The 23,936-nt window shown below is 31.3% G+C and overlaps 1 protein-coding gene across 3 annotated transcripts in view; it reads right to left on the reverse strand.

Annotated features, from left to right (window-relative positions):
* Positions 1-23,936, reverse strand: part of LOC148302263 (phospholipid-transporting ATPase ID-like) — a 106,211-nt gene that overhangs the window by 33,954 nt on the left and 48,321 nt on the right. For all 3 annotated transcript variants that reach the window (XM_088271853.1, XM_088271855.1, XM_088271854.1), the window contains one exon: positions 86-723. In XM_088271853.1, the coding sequence (XP_088127979.1) occupies positions 86-125 (40 nt within the window). In that variant the 5' untranslated portion in view covers positions 126-723. The remainder of the gene's footprint in view (positions 1-85; positions 724-23,936) is intronic.

Below are 23,936 nucleotides of genomic sequence, written 5' to 3' on the forward strand. Positions count from 1 at the left end.
ACATACCATTATCGCGAGGACGGAGTTTTCAAGGAATCGTCAAGTTTCGTATTAATAATAAGTAAGAAAGGAGATCGATACTAACCCTGACCGTGTGTTTTGTTGGACTTGGATGATTTTCCCATGTCGGCAACAGATTGTCCTCTGCGACACTAGAGTATGGATGCACTTCACTTAATATGTCATAAACCTCGTGGAAAATTACACGTACGAGTATAAACGCTAATTATTCTATCGGGCACTTTGGTTCGATATAAATAAATCACAAGTATAAAATATTATACACACATAAATAAACTAGGCACTTGTAACAATGATTGCGCTTTCGATTATTATATTGTTCGTTTATTGACGATTTAAATGCACTTCTATCACATATTCTCTAAATAAGGCCACTTTTTACGCGTAAAACTATTAAGACACATGCGTTGATCGGTTTAAGGCAATTACGGCGACACTACCGATCTTATTTTTAAAGTTTTCATATAAAAATAGATAGTCTTATTAATAAATTCGAAAATATCTCTCAAAAGGGTCGGCGGAGGAAATAGTAAAAGTCGGAGTAGAAAATGTATGTTCAGTTTGGTCGGGTCGGAATGTCGGCGGGCGACCCCTCGGGTGGGGGGCGCGGGGGCGCGGCCGGGGCCGGGGGCGGAGGCGCAGGGGGCCGCCTGCTGGGGGCCCCATGGGCGGGGGCGAAGCTCCCCGCTACCCGGTGCCTCCCTGAGAACAAACAAATCAAACATTAACGATCAATCGCTTCAATCACGTCAGTCAATTAATATGGTACATAAATATGTATAGGAATTATACGAAATTTCAGTGATGTTAGTATTGTATAACGAGATTTTAATCTGCCGGTTTCGAGACGTACCCATTTATTGGTCAGGACAATCACTACACCAGAATGCAAGCAATACTTTCCACCACTACCATCATAGCATTATTCATGCTCATTTTCAAAAAGATATTGATAAAACTGTAAAGATAAATTAATCCGCAATATATTGTTAGAAAGTTTTCTTTAAACTAAAAAATGCCATAACAAGGCGAAACAATTGTCACAAAAATTATTTTTGTGTTTTTTAACAATAAAATACAATTTAGTGGACTCAAAAAACCAGCGTTTGATTTTAACATTTAATATAAAAAAGGAAATTTTTCTTAGGTAAGTAATAAATATTTAAAAATAGAGAAGAAAAAAACAGTAAGTGGTTCAAATTTTTGGTAAAACTTCTGAACTCCCTCGTGTATTCATGCCGATTACTACATTTTTTCTTAGTGAGAATAACATGGTAGGAACCCACATGAGATTTGAGGGACATCCATCACAGCCGCCGTTTGGAAAACATATTCCGATCAATTTATTTGAAACATTTTATTCAAATATTCATGGATTTGTAATGGTTTTTCGAGTGTTGCAAAGCGTCGTGAATAAAACGATTAAGACAAATACAAAACGAGACCAAGCATATGAAATATTCAATAGGCGTTCAATTATTCACCCTGTACTAACTGACAAAGTATTTTCCGTGAAATACATAATGGATACACCTATGTACAACGGTAAACATAAATTTGATTCCGATTTCTATCAGCCCCAGTGTTCAAACACACTTAACTCGTTTATTATTTCTTTATGCCTACTTTTGAAAGACAATATGGCCTAGAGTGGAAGTGATGTAACAAAACGCGTAGGCCATTGACCACATATAATATGTTACAAAGGGATGTTTTTACCCATTAGTCTTGGTGAATATTTCATGGCGCCCGTCGCACATTAGTCACCAGCTTTGTGAAAACCTATTAGTTTCTAATCAGAGTTGCAAGTTCCACTACAATTTTACAGTAGTGACAAATCGCCCACTCCTTTCAAGAACGTCATAAATCAAAAAACTTGATTTTTCAGGAGAACGTTTTTAAAGTTTTTAAATATAATACAATTAAACTTTTTAATATACAACATATCTTTTTAGGTAAAACCTGTAGGTTTTTTCTACATTCGAAAAATATTTAGTATATTTGAAAAATAATTAAATAATACCTTTTCTTCAAAATACAAAAACAACACATTCTGCCCTGTATCGGGGAAATATTAAGTTAAAAATATGCCTCTTTTGCTGGGATATAGTTCATTTTCTGGGCATTCCGAAAACATGCACAACTGAAAATTGACGAATTTTGATTTATGACGTTCTTGAAAGGAGTGAGCGAAATGTTTCTCCTATAAAAATATAGAAAATCTTTCAAGTGTCGTATATTATTTTGTGCGTACTTCATGCGTATGTCAATTTTATTTTTATTTATTATTATTTAAGGGCGAACTTTATGAAAAAGGGGACTTTCCAAATACGTTTCACGTTTCCGAAATACATTAGAAGAAAATTAGTTAGACACCTAAACTAAACTGGACTTATTTTATTCGATGTATTTATTTATTATTATATTTATTATTTAGTTCGATGGTTCGTTTAGTTACTTAAATTTATTAAATTATAAAAAAAAGTAATAAAAACTGTAAATTTGTGAAATATTGAAAATGCCGAAATATATATAACATAAAATTCGAAAATAAAATACAGCGTAAATTTATATTTTATTTCACTTTTTTTTTAAATTATACATTTAATATGATTTTTCAATTTATTTTTAATCATATCAAAATCAAATTTCAAACACGGATATAAATTCGTAAAATTCAGTATAAATTGTAATTACTTTAGTTTTTCTCATAAAAAAGGTATTATATCGCATTCTTAGAATAGATCATAATCAATATTAAGAGAATGCAATGTCGTCAAGGAAATATCTAGGAAACTGTTAAATTTAATGAACTTGAAAAAAATTACATTAAAAACAGTATTCGTCTTAAGGAAAATGATTTATAAAATATTGAAATGAAGGTTAAATTTTCTTTGAAATAGATGAAATAATTTTCATTTGCCTTTTTGTATGGAGCTGTTTTTTTTTTAATGTTAAACGTCTTTTTTAAAAGGAAGAATAAACAGATGATCTTTGAAATTCGATACTCCGCTATCTTGTAAGTATGTATGCAATATTACGACTATAGAATACATACACTACAAATCATATGAAAATATCATCATAAAGGTCTCTGCTTACTTATACCATAAAAAAATATATTAATCATAATGTCATCCATGTATAAATACGTTGAACTGAGCAATGTGGTTGTCAATCATATGTAGAATGGTCAATGGTACACAGCGTATAAAATGATCACTTCAACTGACCAATGACAGGTCAGAAACGCTGTAAATACCCACCCATCCATATACCTCAATGGACTTTTTTGTAAAATTAAAATAAAGACTTCTTTTACATATCGTAGTCATACAGGAAAAAGTGACCAAGTGCATTTTTTACAAAAACGTGATCATTGACTATTTGATATCTTACTAGCCTAATATTTCCCTGAAAAAAATCCCAAAGGATTTTAAACTTGGAAGCATAATATATTGACTTGTTAAAAATGACTAACTGAATTGGTGTTTATTTTCTTGTCAAGCAAGTGACTTAAATGGCCCTCTTGAACATTTTACGTTTTGTTAGTTGGTCACTTTCTCCTGTACGACTACGATATATCATATATTTATATCATTAAAGATCTTATTTTTAATCTTTGAACGTGCCTTCTTAATTAAGATCTTGTTTTTAATCCTTGCTAAGTACGTTTGCGTAAAATTCGAATGCGCCAAATTAATGATGAAATTGGCCGATTTCACGGTCAGCATCAATATAAAAAGTGAGATATTTTTACGCAAGTAAATTCGCTCCACTTCTCGACTGTCTCGGCGATCATCTGTAGCGCCTAGTGGCGGTAGTAGTAATACACGGCAGACACGAGAATCGACTAGCAGACGACCGTGACTTTAAGTTTGTTTGGGTTCACTATTTCTATTCACCAACTCGTGTTGTGCAAAATAGGAACACGTTTAAAAACGCCCGGAGGTCACGAGGCAGCTAATGGCGGGCCGCGTAGTACGTAATATTTCGCCGGCATTGAGATAGCAACAATGCCATTGTTTATTTCGGAGAACCATTTTTTGCATATCCAAACTGCAACGCTGGACAATAAAGATAATAAAATATTATAAAATTAACCCTTCTCCGCACCCAATGGTGCATAGGGCACTGCATCGTAGCGACGCAGTGCCATCTCGATCGTTAATTGCTCGAAGGCAAGGTGATCAGCCCTGCGCTTCTTTTACCAGTCCAGGATGATATTAAATAAATATGAGTGAAAATCGACCATATTAATTTTGAACCACGTGGGAATCGACCCCGGGACTTCCAGAACGGTAGCCGATACATTCAACTACCTCACAAAATAAGCCAGCGCGGTAGCCAGACGCGCTGACCACAGAAAAAAAACGTTACAAATAAACTAAGGAATTAGCATTAAAATCGTCCTGGTTAGCAGTCTTATCACCTGTGTCACATTTTCACCAATGCAGGCACAAGAGAGATACCGTGTATCGTGTCACGTCGTTAATCATGTATGGAATACTAGAGTTTGGCGTGGAATACCTTATCGAATATTAGACGATAACACGTGTGCATTATGGGCAAATGTACGACATTAAATATTATATATGCAACTCTGATAAAGAGCTAAAATGGTGGCAGTTGGATAGATATCAACCATGAAACATTACAATTGGAAATTTATGGGGAATTTTCTTTAGAATTTGTACTTATTATCACTTTGTACTTGAAAGGGTGTTAAGGTGACCCTACACGCGACAGAACGATTGGGTGGGTATTTGAAAATAAATATGTTGATTGAAATACATAAAATATGATAACGTCCAAAATAAAAACCGTTGGTAAAAAAAACATGCAGGTGTTGTTCATTTCGCCCTTTAAAGTTTAATTACAAATAACAGCTTAGTCATAACATTTTATGGTAAAAATATTTTTCTACAGTAATACTAATCTTAAAGACGGATTTCGGTCTCGCGGTTAGTGCTCCGGACTCTAAGTAAGAGTTTCTAGGTTCGATTTCTATCTTTAATTCCTAAAAGTGAGAAAGGAAAATGGAGGGTTTTATATTTGGGTTCTCTGTTATTATTTAGATAATTGCAAAATCAGATCGCAATATGCGTACTGGGAGAAAATACGAATAATTACCTACTATACATTTACTCCAATATGTACATTTTATTTTACGTTAAAATATTGAAATGAAAAATCCTCTCTATAGGAAATCATGATTTTTCAAAAACTCCTGTGTATATTTTCAGTCGTTATAAATATACGAAATATCATTTATTAGATGTGTGTACTTATAAAAATAAATATTATTTCGTGTTTTTAGTTTTTACTGAGGAAATAAGGTCCGGTCATGAACTTTAAATTGAGGCGATATAAAATATCTCTAAAGTAAGATCTAAGGATTATATGACCTAGAATGTGGTCGTTATTATGTTGCTACTAGTCGAAAACATATTTGAGCGCAGGTAAGAGGGGTCAAATTCCTCTATGTAGAATAAAAAAAACTATGCTAAACAAGGGGTAAGATTATGATTTGAGACAATAAAAAGTACAGAGCAGTAATAATTTATAAAAACTGTAGACTGTTACTGAATGTATCAGAACGATATCAAATATTTTAGACGATACTGTGAGACATTGCCGACAAAAAATACAAATAGATTTTTTAAAATTTCATTAATTGATTCGGCAGTCACTTTGTGGTAAAATCTATCCATTTTTAATTAACGTTTTACTTAGTAAATACCACTATTTCTTAAAATCTACTGTGACACGTGTTTCGATGCATTCCGCAACATTTTCAAACACTATTTCTTAAAATCTACTGTGACACGTGTTTCGATGCATTCCGCATCATTTTCAAATACCGTATTTTTTTAGATCATTACGCACTTCTGAATTCATAACGACTGCCGTGGACATAAAAAATATTGTACAGCGTCAATGTTTATTTCAATAAAATTCTCCTCATTCACCGTCAATGAGAAATGCCAAAATGCAATCGAAGGTTTTGGACAAAAGAAAACAAATTTAATTTTTTTCTTTAATTTTTTTTTTTTTCGTTTTAAGATAATATGTATCTGATTACATAAACAATATAAAAAAAAAACTAAAAAAACTTACATCTCATACATAAAGTTGGCCTTTCTTCCAATTTTCATATGCAAGCTTGCTGAATATTCAACATTCTCAAACTTCAAGTTTCATAACAATACATATGTTTCATGTACAAATTCTGAATAATATTTTACTTTAAAAAAATTATGTCATGTTTTATTATTATTATTTATTTGGCAGTCACCCAGTGAAAGGATGTTTCTGCCAGTGTCAAGAATTATTTTTATTTACAAACATAAAAATAAAATAAAATAATAATAACAATTAATACAAAATTTCATAGGTATGCGTTTAGCTTTATCATTTTAGAAATTATGCCCGCAATTACAGAATTAGGTTCAGAAAGAAGGGTGGATACTTGGGTGAGAGTTGGATTCCTGCCCGTGTTAAGCTATTAAGAAAGTTCTCCTTCTCTGTTGTCAACGGACACTGAAAGAACTACGGTTTGCATCCCCTATTTCTTGTCCACATTCGCGATCTGATGATGTAACGCACTTTATCTTATAGAGATGCACAGGCAGTGAGCAGTGCCCAGACCTTAGGCGACATAACATCGAGATGGAAGATCTAGACCAGTGATTCCCAAAGTGGTCTATATCGACCCCCAGGGGTCTATGACAACTTGCAAGGGGTCTAAGTTTTAATTTGAATTTAAAATATAAATGTATAAAACCTAACATGTGTGGTTCAAAGTGAGTAACACTACATATGCCGGCTGTCAAAATAAATTTGAAGTTAATGAATTTGATAAAAATCAATATCAGGTAAGGCAAGGGGTCTACGAGATAAAAGAGTTTGGGAACCTCTGATCTAGACAAAGATAAGTTCCAGTACCATGGTTTGAATGGAATTTTAGCTTAAATGTTGGCGTAATGTCATGTTAATGTTTGTTACATTGTTCGTAAACAACATCAAAAACATTATTCAAATTGCGAATGAAACAACGAAAAATTGGAACATTTTGATGAACCTAAACGATTTTCGAGCGCATATTAAAAATAAAGCACATCCTTTAACTTTAACAGGTTACTATCGTACTGCGACATGGCATTCATACAAAATATTAATGTAATACAATATAATATAATGTTCCTACTGCATCCTGTATATGATCAGAATATAATTTAAATGTATAAAAAAACTTATTATTCACGTGTAACGAAGTAATGATTAACGCCACACCCTAAACTGGCGAGTGCGTGCGACCTTCAACTGTGGGATCTACTATGAGTTGACAGAGTGTAAGGTGTGATGGAAGAAAATATAGTGTTTTCACATGCTTTCATTATATCGCGGAAACCCGAGGGATATAAATATTTGCAACGAATCACGCTGACCAGCGGAGCGCAACAAGCCACTAGTGTAAGACGGACATGGCAGAAAAGCTTAATTTGACGATTGAAAACAGGTCGGCTCCTACCAACCACATGTATAAAATACATCGGCTTAATCCGTAGTATTTTCTGACATCTCAACATAGATGAAGAAGAATATGGAAGTCTGGACATTTACGGGGCTTACGACCATCATAGGCTGGTTTAGGTGATCACTTTACACACGTGTAACATTCACTAATTCTACCGTATTGGTGAGATGAAAATAAGCTTTTTATCGAGCAATACTTTAATTTGTATGTGAGGTCCGAATCCTGGATTATAATCACATGCATGACAAACACCAGAAAACATCATTTTTATTTTATTATTTTAGATTATATGTGACCAGTTAATTTATTTACACCATTTTTGAGTGTCGAAATACTTGTTCACAAATCTGTATAATTGGAGAAAATCCAGATTTGTGAACAAGTATTATCAAAAATAAAATAATATAAAAATAGATCAAATAAAAGTTTTTCTTTGAAATAAACATGTGGCTTTGAAAAGAAAAGAGTTATTGAAAGGTAAACAGTTATGTATGAAGGAAAGGTATATTTTTAAAAACAAAAACAAAAAATCCTATATTTTACACATTCTTTAAAAAATCGGTCGTGAACAGACATGTGACCTCTCGGGTGGTCTCCGGTGGAATGAATTCTGTGTTTGCGAATATCGCCTTAAAGAAAACGGATATAAAACGAAGCGTTCGATCGTACGTCATTATTTAAAAGTGCATGATAAAACGGACAGATTAGCGAAATGAATCTCGCATACCTTGACATAGTTACGCAATCAGACGGATAGTGCTAAACGTACTAAGTAGGTACTAAGATCGTACTTTCTCTGCAACCATTTACGTTAGTTCTCTTACAAGCCAAGTGACAAAACCCCTCACAACTTCTTATTACCTACAGCAAGGGAAAAGCACATTTAACACCTTTTAATTATTACTAGGCCAATTCGCAAAACAGAATATACCAACGATTTTTATCTTAATGGTCAGCACGCTCAGCTACCGTACTGGAGGCCCGGGTTCAATTCCCAGGAGGGGGGTCAAATAAATTTAAGTGATTTTTTCACTCTAATATTAATTCAATATTACCCTGGACTAATAGCTGAACCGGAGGGCTGAACACCTTTCCTTCGTGTGTTAACGATCAAGATAACACTACGTTTATATGATACAGTGCCCTATGCACCATTGGGGTGCGGATAAGGATTTGAAGTAGATTTCGAAAGATGTTGCACGATTCCTTTCGTATGATTGTTGTAATTTTGATATATGGTGCTACCATAAGTTAATAATTTGTGAGTTATTATAAAGCTTTCACCAATTGGACATAATATGTTAGTTAACGATTTGACTTCCATCTTGTTTCGTATATAAAACAATGGATGTTTCATCTCAACTGAGACATTAATAACATATATTGATATACATATCAGCCGTAGGATAAAAATGAAGTGTCTGATTTTAATATAATAATTAGAGGACAAATTTAAAATCACAAAAAAAGATTGCTTAAATAATTCTTAAAAAGCCCAGAACTTATTCTTCAAAATTAGTATTTGAAGAACTTAGTGTACCAGCAATTAAGGAAATTTTTAATAAAGCCTGTATCTTACAAACTATTAAAGAAAAAACAATTGAAGTGCAAAATTCACGTAACTGTAGATTTCCTAATAATTTAATATTGCACAGATGTAAAACAACAGCAGCGTTAAATCATACGTACGTGGGTAGAAAAAAACTCTAAAAAACTTTAATTAACTTCCAGAAAATTTAAAATCTATAACAAAATTATCAAACCTTGAAAACTAAATTAAAAAAAACATATAAGACTCACCTCAACCTAAACTCTATACCGAGGAATATTTTTTTATTCAATTAATTTACTTTGTTTATAAACACTCCCTCTAAACACAAGTATCTACTTTTTTAGAGAGGTAGAAACGTTATATTTTAAATATTTTGTATATTTAAATATGTATTATGTAAAAAAATAATTTCAATATTATTTTTTTTAAAAACATAGAATAAAATAAGTGTTACATATTTGTAACTAGACATCAGGCTTATGAAACGCCATACCTAATGGAGTATATTATCCATATGACATAATGCTTGTTAATACTGGTAGGCACTTGAAATACATGCAATAACAAGTAGGTAATTGCAATATTCCGTACATTTATCAATGCTGTATTAAATTATTCGTATATAATGTTAGACTAGTTCATAATTCCGATACAAGGTCAAACAATCGATTCTGTATCAATGCAAAAAGTAGTTTTACATATTAATCTGATTGAAAAAAAACTTTTTATCGCGATCAAGTTATTACGGCGGACACAATTTGATGTTTTCGTTTTTTAGATATTGGTTGAATAATTTTGTTGATATTAAGACGACTGCACATTTAAGTGTGTATTTCTGAAAAAAAGGAAGAAGTGACCACAAATTATGTGCATGGAGTTCATTTGATGTTTAGCCGCTGATCAAGCGAATGGGGTAACAATGATAAGTGTTGACAAAAATGGGGTAAATATGTCGTATGGGGTGAATGGAAACCGGTTTTATTTATTGTTTCGGCATTTACTTTGTTAGTTTACATTTAGACCTGAAGATGGAAGCTTAGCTTCCGAAACTAGTTGTCACAAATAAACTCAAGTGGTAAAAAAACAAGTGTTTTGATGAAACAGGTTTTAATAATCGAACTATGCCAGTTAGTATGATAGATGTTCGAATAGTGCAATAAGAAAAATGCAAGACTAAAAAAATCATCATCGTATATATATTAAGTTTATAAAGTGATCACTAAAGCCAGCCAAATTCCAGGTCGTAAGCCCTGGAATGCTCAGACTTCCATCTGTTTTCGTGTAAATACGATAGATGCTTCGTCTCAATTGAAACACCTATAATGTAACACGTTATATCAGCAGCTCCCGAGGTATGATTTTTAAATTCGCGGTTAATTATTCAATCGTGAAATGACTGCTAAAAGTTCTAAAGAGGTCAAAGGTAGGTACTTGGTTACCTCACTTGTTCATGTCTCAATCAAGCCAATTACTATTAATTTATATTGTCTTCAGATTTTCTTTTTACATACTTATTTAGTTTACGATTCGTGTAACGTAGGTATGAAAGTTTTGTTTTGTTGATTCAATAATTTTGAAGGTATGCCAAGTCATAAAAGTATTATAATAAAACACACACTTTTAGGTTATTCTTTCAGTAAAATCAGTATGTAGTCGTAGATTTAGTAAGATTTCGCTTCATTATGCCACATTGAAAATAATGCCCGCCATTGAACACTTGTTTATGCCTTTTTACACTTTATTTCAAGAAATTATACAAACTAATACACCCTTCTAATTCTACAGCGAGACTGAATGAATATCACTAAACACCGAAACAATACCATTAAACAATTTTTAGCAAAACAAGGTCTGTGTACATGATTTTTTTAAAAACAAAAATCAGGAAATTTCGACGATTATGGTATATTTTTTCAGCATTCTAAAAAATCTATGCCTTAGCAGCCGTTGTGTTTTATTCACATTACTCCATACATCCGAATTTAAACGTACCCGCTTTCGTTGGAAAAACCGACCACTTTTTTTATTGAGTTTTTCTCAACATACGGTGAGAGGAAGAAGCACGGAATGCACGGGAGGAAAGAGGAAACGATTGTGTCGTCATTTTAAAATTTTAAGAACCACAAATCGTTAATTTTCTTCTCCTTTTTAACACAAAAAAATATGCATGAAAATATGCTTTTCATACATATGTAGTAACATCGTTAGAATAATAACCATAAGCTTAAAAAATAAATACGTTTAACGACATCCCTGTTTAATAAAATAACCCGCCTAGGTAACAAATATTTTTGAGAGGAGAAAATTCACACAATTATATGACAAATCATTTTAATAGCATTTGCCGAACTTATAGACTTATGCTCATATAACATATATTTCTAATATTATATTATTAGATTCAACAGTTAAATTCTTGTCCACGCAGCAGTTTTTACTATGTATCCTCTGTCCAAAACCAGGTATTAAAAATAAAATAAAAAGACAAACGCCGGCCCTCTCTTATAAGTAAAATAAAATTCTTAAAATTCCAGATAACATTATACATAATTAACTTTAAAATATAAAAACAGGAATTAGTAATACTGCGTATAAGAAACGAATACAGTGGAACCTCTCATAACGAGCATAATTCGTTCCAGAATCTTACTCGTTCAGGAGCTTTTTTTTTACTGGTGCGGAAGTCCCGGCTCACAAGTTGATGTCGTGAAAAAGGGACTTGACCATTCTCTATAACTCGTTACTGCCGTTAATGTCGCTCGTTAAGGGAGCAACTTTTTGACAGTTTATTTTGCTCGTTATGAGAGGTTCTACTGTACTTTTGTGACTCGCTGTACTCATATTTTTCAAAAAAATCTTTGAAGTGTTGAAATGGTGTAGCTCTTTTCATTAACTTCATATACAATAGCAGATAACAAAAGCGTTATGAAAACCATTTAGTCTGTTTATAAACGTGAATCATTCGACTGAAATAGTTCAGGAAAAAGAACCACCATCAATGTGATTGTTACGGACTGGATTTTTTGTGTGAAATATAACGATGTCAGTTTTTATTTGAATTTTACAAATAGTTTAAAAAACAAACTGATTAATTTGCGATATATGGCGATATACAGCGATGCAATGCCGGTCGCTTTTCTAATATGGGGGACATTTCTCAATCCAATCTAGCGGAAAGGCTGGAGTATTATTAGAAGCAATAACCTACGCCATCAAATAAAATATATTATTCTCTTTTTACGATCTCGATGCACTAACCAGCCGGTATCCGCACAACAGATAGCAGGGTCCGAAACTGTTAAATCAAATGGGATTAAATAAAGTGCAAATAAAAAAACTGATAAAATCTATATAAATTAATATGTAAGTAGGTACATATTATTAAAATTTAAAGCATGTTAGTAATGTGTATAACCACTCACAGTTGAGTATGTTTTTTTGACAAAAATCTTAAATTTCTTATAGTGACCTACATATTTGACAGAAAAAAAAAACACTTAAAAAATGTTAGCGCCATCCGAAATGGCAGCGCCATCTGTTGAACGTAACAGCAATTCATAGCGTACTAAACATTACTCTTTACAGATAGAGTGATTTTGGACAGCTGTTGTCACTTTTGCATTTTCAATTGATTGCAGAGTCGTCTCACAATTTTTTGATATTTTCATTACTTCACAAGCATTGTGAAATTAAACATGTGAGGAGGAATGTGTGTTTTCTTTTTTTTTCATTTCCATTTAACCAGATGAGCAACAGCTACGAGTGGCTGGGTATAGCCAATACATAATAAAACATAACATTACAATAAACGACACAAGAAAACTATACAATACCTACCTACGTTTACAAAATAAAAAATCTATTTCAGCATATCTTAATTTACTATCGAAACAAGAAATACCGAGAGGAATCAAGGAACCCAATATTCTAAAAACGTGGAATCGATTTTTACAGCATTTTGAGGACAAAGTATCGCGTTGTATAAAATAGGTCACCATTTTATGAATAAAATCTCTAAAGCCGCAAGTAAATTACACAGACGAATAAACCTACATATTAAATTCGTAGAATATATTAAGAGCGGGTACTCCTTCCACGTGCATCTATCTCACGCAATCCTATTCACGAACCACCCTTGAATAAATGAAATAACATTAAATAAAATTGGAAAAAGGTACTCTATACATTCAGTTAATAAAACAATACATTTATCTATCGGTTTGTGGCCCCGTGGTGTAAGTCACGGAATGTCAGTATTTTTATTATTATATATATATATTTTTTTAAGAGAAATATTTGTGTTTTTATTATTTACACAAATATTTAAATTTCGTACTATTTCTGTGAGCCTAAGCGGCCCATTATTAGAAATAGGTATTAAATTGTGGTAGTGTGGGTTCGAACCGAGAAACTCTGACTTCAGAGTCCGCGAAACTAACCACGGGACCACAACCCGACACCCGACAGGTATGAGTTTCTGGGTTCGAAAAAAATATACCTATTTTTTATATTGAGCCACATGAGGCGCAATATACGATAAATTGCAACTTAATTAAACCTAGGTAACATTTGACGTATTTGAATTTTTTGCTTAAAATACTGTTTTTGCATTGAAATATTAAGCTTTTCTTTGAAATAAATATATGGTTTTGAAAAGAAAAGAGTTATGAAAAGGTAACGAGTTATTTAATATTTTTTCAATATATGTATACATCAGTTTTTTTAAATGCGCGCAGAAGCACGACCGACCTCTACCGCGGCCGTTCACGTTCCGAATTTAAACGACTAAGATCTCAACCTTAAGCCCACGAAAACAATGTGAAATTGAAATATTCGTGTGCATATTGAAATCACAAGTATTTACTTTTTATAATTAAAATGTAACTTTGTTTTAAAATCACTATAAATATTTTATTATAACTTAATTATAATATTATTTCGAGAAATAAAAATACTTTGTATTCTGATCCACTCATATTTTTATTTTACCAACTAGTTTCGGCAACAACTTGTTGCCCTCTTGATTATAATGTCTACCGGTTTCGAAGCTAACCGCTTCTTTATCAAGACTGATTTATACTAAAAAGTATTAATATTGATCAGTATTAATCAGTATTACTTTTAAGTATTAATCAGTCTTGAAAAAGAAGCGGTTAGCTTCGAAACCGGTAGACATTATAACTAAGTTATAATAAAATATTAATTGATTTTGAAAACAAAGTTCCATTTTAATTACAAAATGGAAAATTAAAAAGTTAGTGCTTCAAATATAAATTATAATTACTTACCTTTTAATTTAAAAAAAAACATATCGAAGAAGTTGAAATTATTATTTTAAAATGAATGTATCATTGTTATACTTATACAAACCGCGATAGTACTCATGGACAGTCTTGAAGGTAAATCACTTCGCTCCATAAGTTGAAAATATTTGGAAATAATCAATACAGGCTGTGAACGGATACCATAAGTCAAACATTTGCCGAAACATATTTGTCTAAACGACCGCTGACTAATGAAAAAATCAATGCTTTCTTGAAAACCCAGTGCTTGTTTTTTAAGAGTAAACACGGGACCAGCTTGTGAATATTGACTCGTCTTGGAGGCCGCGGCGTTTCTTTCATTCAAAATAACAAAAGTTATTTTCCAATGGAAAATTTATCGATTCAAAAATGTATTTAGAAATATATTTAATCTTCTTTTTCTAACCCTTATCTGATGGCGCATAAAGTAGTACCTACTATCTTTTTACCACTGATGACCAAAAAAAAACTAATAAAACACCGGGTTTACAGAACGGACTTAAGTAATTACATTAAATAGTTAGAAATATTTTATAAACGGAATTTTCACCAAAATCTCGTAAGAATGGGAAAAAGTTCATAAACATTTATATTAATCTTAAAATAGTACATACATTATATAAATACAATATTATAATACCATATCCCTTACTCCTTTCAACAACGTCATATATCGAAAATCGTCAATTTTCAGTTGTGCATGTTTTCGGAATGCCCAGAAAATGTATTATATCCTAGAAAAGCGACACATTTGTAACTTAATATTTACCCACTACAGGGCAGAAAGTGTTATTTTCGCATTATGAAGAATAGGTAATATTTAATTATTTTTTAAAATATACTTAATATTTTTTAAATAGAGCAAAAACCTTTAGGTTTTGCCAAAAAGATCTGTTGCACAGTAAAAAGTTCAATAAGTGGCTTGATATTTACTTTAATACATTATATTGTATTCTCAAACTTTAAAAACGTTCTCGTGAAAAATCAAGTTTTTTGATATATGACGTTGTTGAAAGGAGTGAGCGATATAAATGTTGTAATAAAATACAAATTATAGATACACATTATCATAACATATTTTATTTTCAACATTTTGAGTGTGTCCAAATACTTGTTAACAAAATACTTGTTCTTTACATCTCACCAATAGATGTCTCTAGTGAAGTTCTAGTGATTCAAGAACACGGTTTCTAAATTGGTTCATGTATATAGAACTTCCAAGAATTTGAGTTGTGTGGTTGTCAATAATGGGTAGAATTGGTGAATGTTATACGTGTGTAAAGTGATCACTTAAACCAGCCTATGACGGTCGTCAGCCCCGTAAATGCCCAGACTTCCATATTCTTCTTCATCTTTGATGAGATGTCAAAAAATAATATTTTATTTTACTTTTTTACTCTTAAATATCGAAAAAAAACGAGTTATCCGTTGTTCTTCCATTTTTTTTTATTTTGCTTATGATAATCTTATCTTCATTTTCCTCTGCTATTTTCACCAAAATAAATGTGGAAATATATTTTCATTATGTGCGTTAGGGGGATAAGGTTAATAAGCTAATGTGACTTTTTATAATCAAGCATACTATCATCGGTACAAAAATATCTAGTGATGTAAGACCCCGGGACTGATTACTAGGGACTGTTATTTAAAAAAAAAAAAGTATGGAATAATTATACTTATGTGTTTGAATCTCACTTGGATACTTCATCTCAAATCAATCAAAATAAGGGCACCCTCATGTTCCAATTCTTGGGGCTTTTCAGGGTATTGTGCCTTGTGGAGAATGTGATTAATATTTGTATAATTATATAGTTTAAGATTCAATCATATATGAATTGTTTGAGGTATTTATTTGAAAATAATGAAAAATTAAGTTTGTCTATTTAGTTGCCAAACAATAAAATGATCAAAAACACATACGTACATATTTAAAAAAGTAACAAATAAAGATTCATGATTTTTTCATCCATTTTTTAATGAAAATTCTCTTTCAATTGCCGAAACAGTAGTAAAAAAAATGTGTTTAAAAAATAATAATAATCAAATAGGATAAAAGCTTAGCAATACGAATACAATATATTTCAATATGCAAACCCAGCTCCTCTTAACTGCTAATCAAATATAATTCTGTTTAACTGACAAAATAACATATGACGTTATCTCGCTGACATACAGAAATAGATCGTAATATTATGTTTTAGTATAAGTGAGATTATCAATAGATAAATGCATACACGCTCTTTCGCGGCTATCAGGTTTATTGAACCCTTTGAAGTCCGTCATAAAAATGCGGTCACGCGAATTTCACCTCTGCTATTTAAGTCGACTGTGTGTTGTTTAGACAGGAAAATGGAAGGAAAGAGTGGAAAAACAACCAAAATAGCATTTCCAGACGCCACCATTGTAATCTAAGATCGAACAAATAACTGCCGTAAACGTAGTATTACGCTCTAACAGAATATCGAATGTTCACAAAAATGTCATAGATTTACGCGTATTCAATAATCTGGGCTGTTTCAACCATTTTTGTTACAACAGTGCGTAGGGAAAATTAATACGAATAACGTAGCTTTATCTCAATCGTCATGAAAGCAAGGTGATTAGTCTCGCACCCTTATTGTGGTTAAATATCCATTTTTTAGTTTGGTTCAACTAAGTAAATATCACTATTTCTTAAAATCTATTATGACAAGTATGTATTTCGATGCATTCCTCGCCGTATGTGAAGCTAAGTCTAAATTTTAGAGTTGTATCCTTGGGACGTTGAAGGTTGAAGTGGGGGAAGAAGCTGTATCTTATTTTTATTTATTTTTATTCAGTGAGAACATAGACAATAGGGGGGAGGGAGGCTTTTGTCACTGTCATATTTTTAATCATGGGTTTTACCTTTGCATGCGGTGTTTGAAAATGATTCGGAATGCATCGAAACAATATATTAAAAAAAAATAGTAGACTTAGTAAAACTTATATTAAAATTTTTAAATAGTTGATAGGATACAGATGAAGCACAGGGTTAGAGATATTATTACCATATGGGAAATGAACCGGAAGCGGAATAGTAGGTACCATTAATTGAGAAGAGGAAAAGGAAAACAGCAATAATGCACACGCGTTGTGAAAAACCAATGCGTGCGAGTCGCTTTTGATGTTTACATATCGCTCACTCCTTTCAAGAACGTCATAAATCAAAAATCGTCAATTTTCAGTTGTGCATGTATTCGGAATGCCCAGAAAATGTACTATAACCCAGTAAAAGAGGCATATTTTTAACTTAATATTTACCCGCTACAGGGCAAAAAATGTTGTTTTTGCATTTTGAAGAAAAGGTATTGTTTAATTCTTTTTTTAAATATACTTAATATTTTTGAAATGGAGAAAAAACCTGAAGGTTTTACCTAAAAAGATCTGCTGCACAGTAAAAAGTTAAAAGTGGCTTGACATTTATTTTTTTAAACATTGTGTTATACTTTAAAACTTTAAAAACGTTCTCCTGAAAAATCAAGTTTTTTGATTTATGACGTTCTTGAAAGGAGTGAGCGATATCAATAACCAATGCTCTGATAACCAAGACGTGATTGGAAACGATTCGATACATATTACATAACATGATTCCAAGGGCTGAACTCACGCTTAACCCCTGTCCCTCTTTAGAGTGGAGAAACCAAATAAGTCCCGCGATAAACACGTTACAGCATTTTGTAGGTTGATCATATCATGTTTTCCTGGTACGCTTTCATGTTTCATTAAACATATACATATTTATCAATTCTTTTTCATGCATTCGAGACGCCCAAACTACAGTAGCGAGCATAAAAAGGTGTTTACCCTTACAATTTTGGTTAATTCTTTATATGTCAGCTACTTTTGAAAATTCAAAATTTTTATATATATTGACTGCCGCAACTGTATGTATATTAAAATGCAATCAATTTGTTGTTTTTATGATGATTATTGTTATAAATTTGTATAGTTCACTTTTTTAACTGTTTTAAGTAATTGTAATTGCTGTCTTTGGTATACCTTCATACTACTATTTTTTTATGTTTTATGTCACTTGACAACAAAAAACCCTTCTATTTTGAATAAATAAAAAAATATGTACAATTTCGTTGCATTTTATGAATAGTGTTTTGTTAAATATGAAAAGGTTTTATTTTATATTAAAATAGTGATGTATATTTTTACAAATATAAAAAAAACGAATGGTGGACGGTGATTAATTAATAACATGAACGAATTAGTTAAATCAAAGCCTAAGAGGAACAATGAAAAAAAATATTAAAATATTTCAAAAAAGTGCCTTTGTAAATTTGGAATTGCCATATTAACGTAATAAAAAATAATAATAATAGGATAACTTAAAAGGAAGTATTGTTTTTTTTTCTTCATAATAATAAATCTTAGAAACAATTTCAAATTATTGTTTAACAATCTTATTCGCATTCACGTCTTAAAAAAAATATTTTTAGGGCAACGAAAAAAAAAATTCTACCCACCCTGTAGAAAATATTCTACTTATGGATATCAAATGATAATATCAGTAAAATTCAAGAAGACCAAAATATAAAATAAATAGGTAGAATTGGTGAATATTACACTTGTGTAAAGTGATCACTTAACCAAGCGTAAACGGTCGTAAATATTGTAAAAGGACCCCGTATTCTTTATCTACGTTGAGATGACAAAAAATAATTCAGTAAAATAAGCAGAAACAAAATTAACAAATATTTTAAGAATGGACACCTTTCTGTGCTCGCTACTGTACATAGGTATAATTCAAGGTAAGCGTGATTTATTTATAATTCAAGATAATTTTAGTCTCAAAATCACAACCAAATAATTATATAATGTCCGCTTAGTTCCAAGAACTTATGTATTCATTTCATATAATTGGATATAACTCGCATTAGTTTATATTTGAACACAAAAATAAAACCGAAAAAATAAAACAATAAAATTAACAAAGGAATAAAACCGATCATTAAACAATAAAATTAACATGCAGACATTAATTTCATGAAAGAAGTTTAACAATTGATTTTAAACAAAACGATAAAAAATAGGACCAGAGTAAATTTCCCCACTAAACGTCATCAATACGGCATCAATATGTCACTGTTAGTGATGAATAAATATTTTCTAGGAATCCAAAAAACGTGAGAAATAACAACGGAATTTCGTATTTTACAATATAAAATTTAGATATAAGTATATCGATTTAGTATTTATTTTACATATATTTAGATATATATCGATATAGAAAGGAATGTAAGGCTGAACAAGGAATAATTGAAACGATTAGGAAGAGTTCTTTAAAGTGGTATGGACATGTGGAGCGAATGGATATAGAGAGAATGACTAAGAGAATATATGTGGCGAGTGTGAACGGGAAAACAGAACGAGGACGGCCGAAAAAGACTTGGCACGATCAAATCAATCAGAACCTAAAATCTAGTGGTGTCAAAAGTCTGCGTAATCGGAGGGCATGTATGACTAGATGTATTGATGTGAAGGAGGCGAGGAGTGTATGTCGGGACAGAAGAGTGTGGCGTTCCATCCTTTCTGCCTACCCCTGCGGGGAAACGGCGTAGTGGTAGTAGTAGTATTTTTTTAGTATAGTATAGTATTTGCTTTGCAAGTGTGAAAACTTGACGAATTATTTTAAAGTTTTGCTGAATTGTGTTATAGTAATTATAATAACAACGTTAACGGAAAAAAATGTCGACGTTGATAATATCGATTTTCTTCCAAATCACAGATAATAATAGAAAATTGTTATTCGCTTTATCGTGTCAAGATTTTTGTTCCGAATAAATTTTATTCACAATAATAATGATAATGCTTTGTGACAGGCCATTATCATAGTGTTTATTCTAGGAGAGAATGATGTCAGAGACACACCCATTTATTCGCTTCGGGTGGTGCGTTATTATTAGTACATCGCCTATCTTAAAACGGGACTAGAGAAAGAACTATTCAGTAACGAATTGAAACGTCACATTTTTTGTTGATTATTAGAAACTATATGCATTTGAATAAAAGACATTATATTATAAATAAGAAATACATAGATATAACGTTACAATAAAAACCTTTTCCTAGAGAGATGATGAGTGAAACGGTCGAAAGAATGATAATACGAGTATGCTGCATTTAATATTGGCAGACCATTAAAAAACTGTTAAGTTGTTTTTATTTATTTGAAAAAACTAATTGAATAACCATCACGCCGCTTCCCCGCAGGGATAGGCAGAGAGAATAGAACGCCACACCACTCCGTCCTTGCAAAAATTCTTCACCTCTTCCACGTTCATGCATCTCTTCATACATACCCGCCGATTATTTCGACTCCTAACCTGACCACTTTCAAGTATTTGGCATACTTGATCGTGCCAAGTTTTCCACATGTCCAAACCATCTCAACACACCTTTCTTAATTTTAGTCGCCTCATAGGTTCTGAGCGCCGGGTATTTATATATTTGAACTTCATATAAAGAAAAAAAATAAGTACATTAGCGGGCTTATTGCTAAAAAGCAATATCTTCCAACCAACCAAAAACAGACTAGTGCTATTGGTCAAAACATTTGATACCTTATATAGCTATTTCCAATCAGAGGGTAGATAGAAGTTAAACATTAATAACAACACAAATTACACATTGATGATAATAAGGAAGGCAAAGGGAGTTTAGGGAAGGAGGTAGAGGAAAAAACTAAGGGATGAGGTTTCAAGGACAGTTAGGATTCCAATGATAGATAGTGATAGTGGTTATATACTTGAGAAAACAATATGATTTTAAATAGATGAAGGTAAGATATAGCGGATGAAGATACGCTTAATCTATATTTTGTATGAAATTTTCGTTTAACTAACGTTTAACATTTAGTCCGCCTCCGTAGTGTAATGGTCAGCATGCTCGGCTACCGTTCTGGAGGATTTTTTCACTCTAATATTTATTCAATATTACACTGGACTGGTACCTGAAGTGGAGGGATGATCACCTTTCCTTCATGTGTAATCGATCGAGATAACACTGCGTTTATATGAAGCAGTGCCCTATGCACTATTAGGGTGCGGTAAGGGTTTTATTTTATTATTAACGTTTAACATTTAACGGGTTAAAAAATTAAACGAATATGTAACATATGCTATGTACCCTTACAATGTCCATGCATTTCATTCGCGACAGTGTTTTTATCAATCTATTTGTACTTACAGCCATTTTGTCAATAACATGTAAAAAGCTGTCGACCCTATTTAATATGCACATGCAGGTTTAATGAAACTTGGCACACAAGAGAAACGAACGTCACGTCAACCACTAGAGTGCTCGTAATATTATACATTACATTATTTTCTCACATCTCAACATAGATGAAGAAGAATATGGAGTATACATATAGTAGTATAAGAAGTCTGGAGATTTACAGGGCTGACGACCGTCATAGGCTTGGTTAAATGATGACTTTACGCACGTGTAACATTCACTACCCATGATTAACAATCACACAAGTAAAAAAAATAAAGTTCTATATATATTGATCAAACTCGTAACACAGTATCTGCGAGCGCACAACAGCCATCTATGTTGGGATGAAGAAAGCTTTTATTAAGCAGAGACTCTTTCAATGTGTATGGGAGATCCGAATTCTGGATTATATTAGAATGCTTCAGAAACGCTAGAAAACACTATTTTCAGTGTATTTTTGAGCTTATAATTAGTATAGTTTATTTATTAACAACATTTTTAGTGTGTCTAAACATTAAAATTATTTGGAAACACTCAAGATGTTATACGTTAAAGTCAAAATATTTAGTTACAATAAAGAAATTTGACTGATAAAAAAAATCTGATCACGCATAGAAAATAAACAAACAAAGTGTTATCAAAGTGATCCACCTTTCTGAACGTTAACAAAATAGTATAATTATAGTTTATATCTTTCCAAAAGATAAAAAAACCTTACAAAATAATTGAGATAACAAAAAAGTACAAACACCACACGCCTGAATATGACCAATTCATAAAGTTCGATAATTTTTTTTATTAAAACTTTGTTAATGTGTCTACGATATCATCTACCTATATAATTTACGATACCAATTTAGTAAATAACTTGTCCTTCGGAAAACATGTGATATTATACTTATCAACTTCGTATCATTACCTGCATGATCCCTGACCACATATAAATCATCCATAATATCGCTCATTAAGTCATGTAGCGAGTTCATGCGTCGCCAACCAAACTCATTTATCAACACACGTAAGTATGTTTAGTGTGTGAATTTATGCAGGTTTATAATATGGGAAATATGATTTTATAACGATTTAACTATTTATAACAACCTAAACATTTTTGATATGACACAATTAAAAAAAAAGAAGATTCTCTTTGTCGACGTTATAAACTGCTACTAATCCCTACCAGTGTCATTCCTCAGTTGCACAAAGAAAAAACATAGGCATTTTACATATATTTTAAAAAAAATTATCCCAATATTCTTTACTTATACCATTAGTTTATAAAGATATTCTTCAAGCATAAAATTTAAAAAACGTTTTTTTTTTTATTTTAAATCCAGTAAAAACCGTCGTAAAACTTTTGTGGGAAAAGTGTCTTAAAATTAAAGATGAAATATTTGTGTTATTAAATTATTTTAGGCAAAATAAATATTTATATATTATACAGTAAAAAAAAAAAAAAATATATATATATATATATATATATATATATATATATATATATATATATATATATATATATATATATATATTTATATAAATATATATATATATATATATATATATATATATATATATATATATATATATATATATATATATATATATATATATATATATATATATATATATATATATATATATATATATATATATATATATATATATATATATATATATATATATATATATATATATATATATATATATATATATATATATATATATTCATGTGCTAAAAAAAAACAAAGCGCTCACAACAGATCAACTAAATAATTTAAAATATTTACTTACCTAGTATCTATCTACCCCTAAATTATTGTTTATGGTATATTTACTTGCCTGTGATGAATCTGTCAAAAAGTAAGGTTTGAAAAGTTACATAACGTTTGAACACTTGTATTTGTTTCAATATATAGTGCGATCACTATGAATTTCTAAAAAAAACTTATTTTTTACCATTATTAGATAGTAAAAGAGTGACATAACAACGTTTGACATTAAGCGTGAACGTCTGCATGGGATTCAAGATTATCATTACGTTAAAATTAATCGTTAAAACAATAAAACCCTTTGCATTCCAGACAATTTCATGATGTAGTTACTATTGCGGTATATTGTCGCCAACAGAATGGTTCTAAAAATCACGATATAATACACCATTTTCCATCGCAAACTGAATAATAATCTTGCAAGAAATAAAAATAATTGCACAAATAAAACAAAATAAGCTGAGAAAAATTCAAGAAATTTCTATGAATTTCCATAACAA

Source organism: Brachycentrus maculatus, unplaced genomic scaffold, assembly GCF_059751285.1.
Source record: "Brachycentrus maculatus isolate JH-2025_06_01 unplaced genomic scaffold, ASM5975128v1 h1tg000469l, whole genome shotgun sequence".
Taxonomy (NCBI): Eukaryota; Metazoa; Arthropoda; class Insecta; order Trichoptera; family Brachycentridae; genus Brachycentrus; species Brachycentrus maculatus.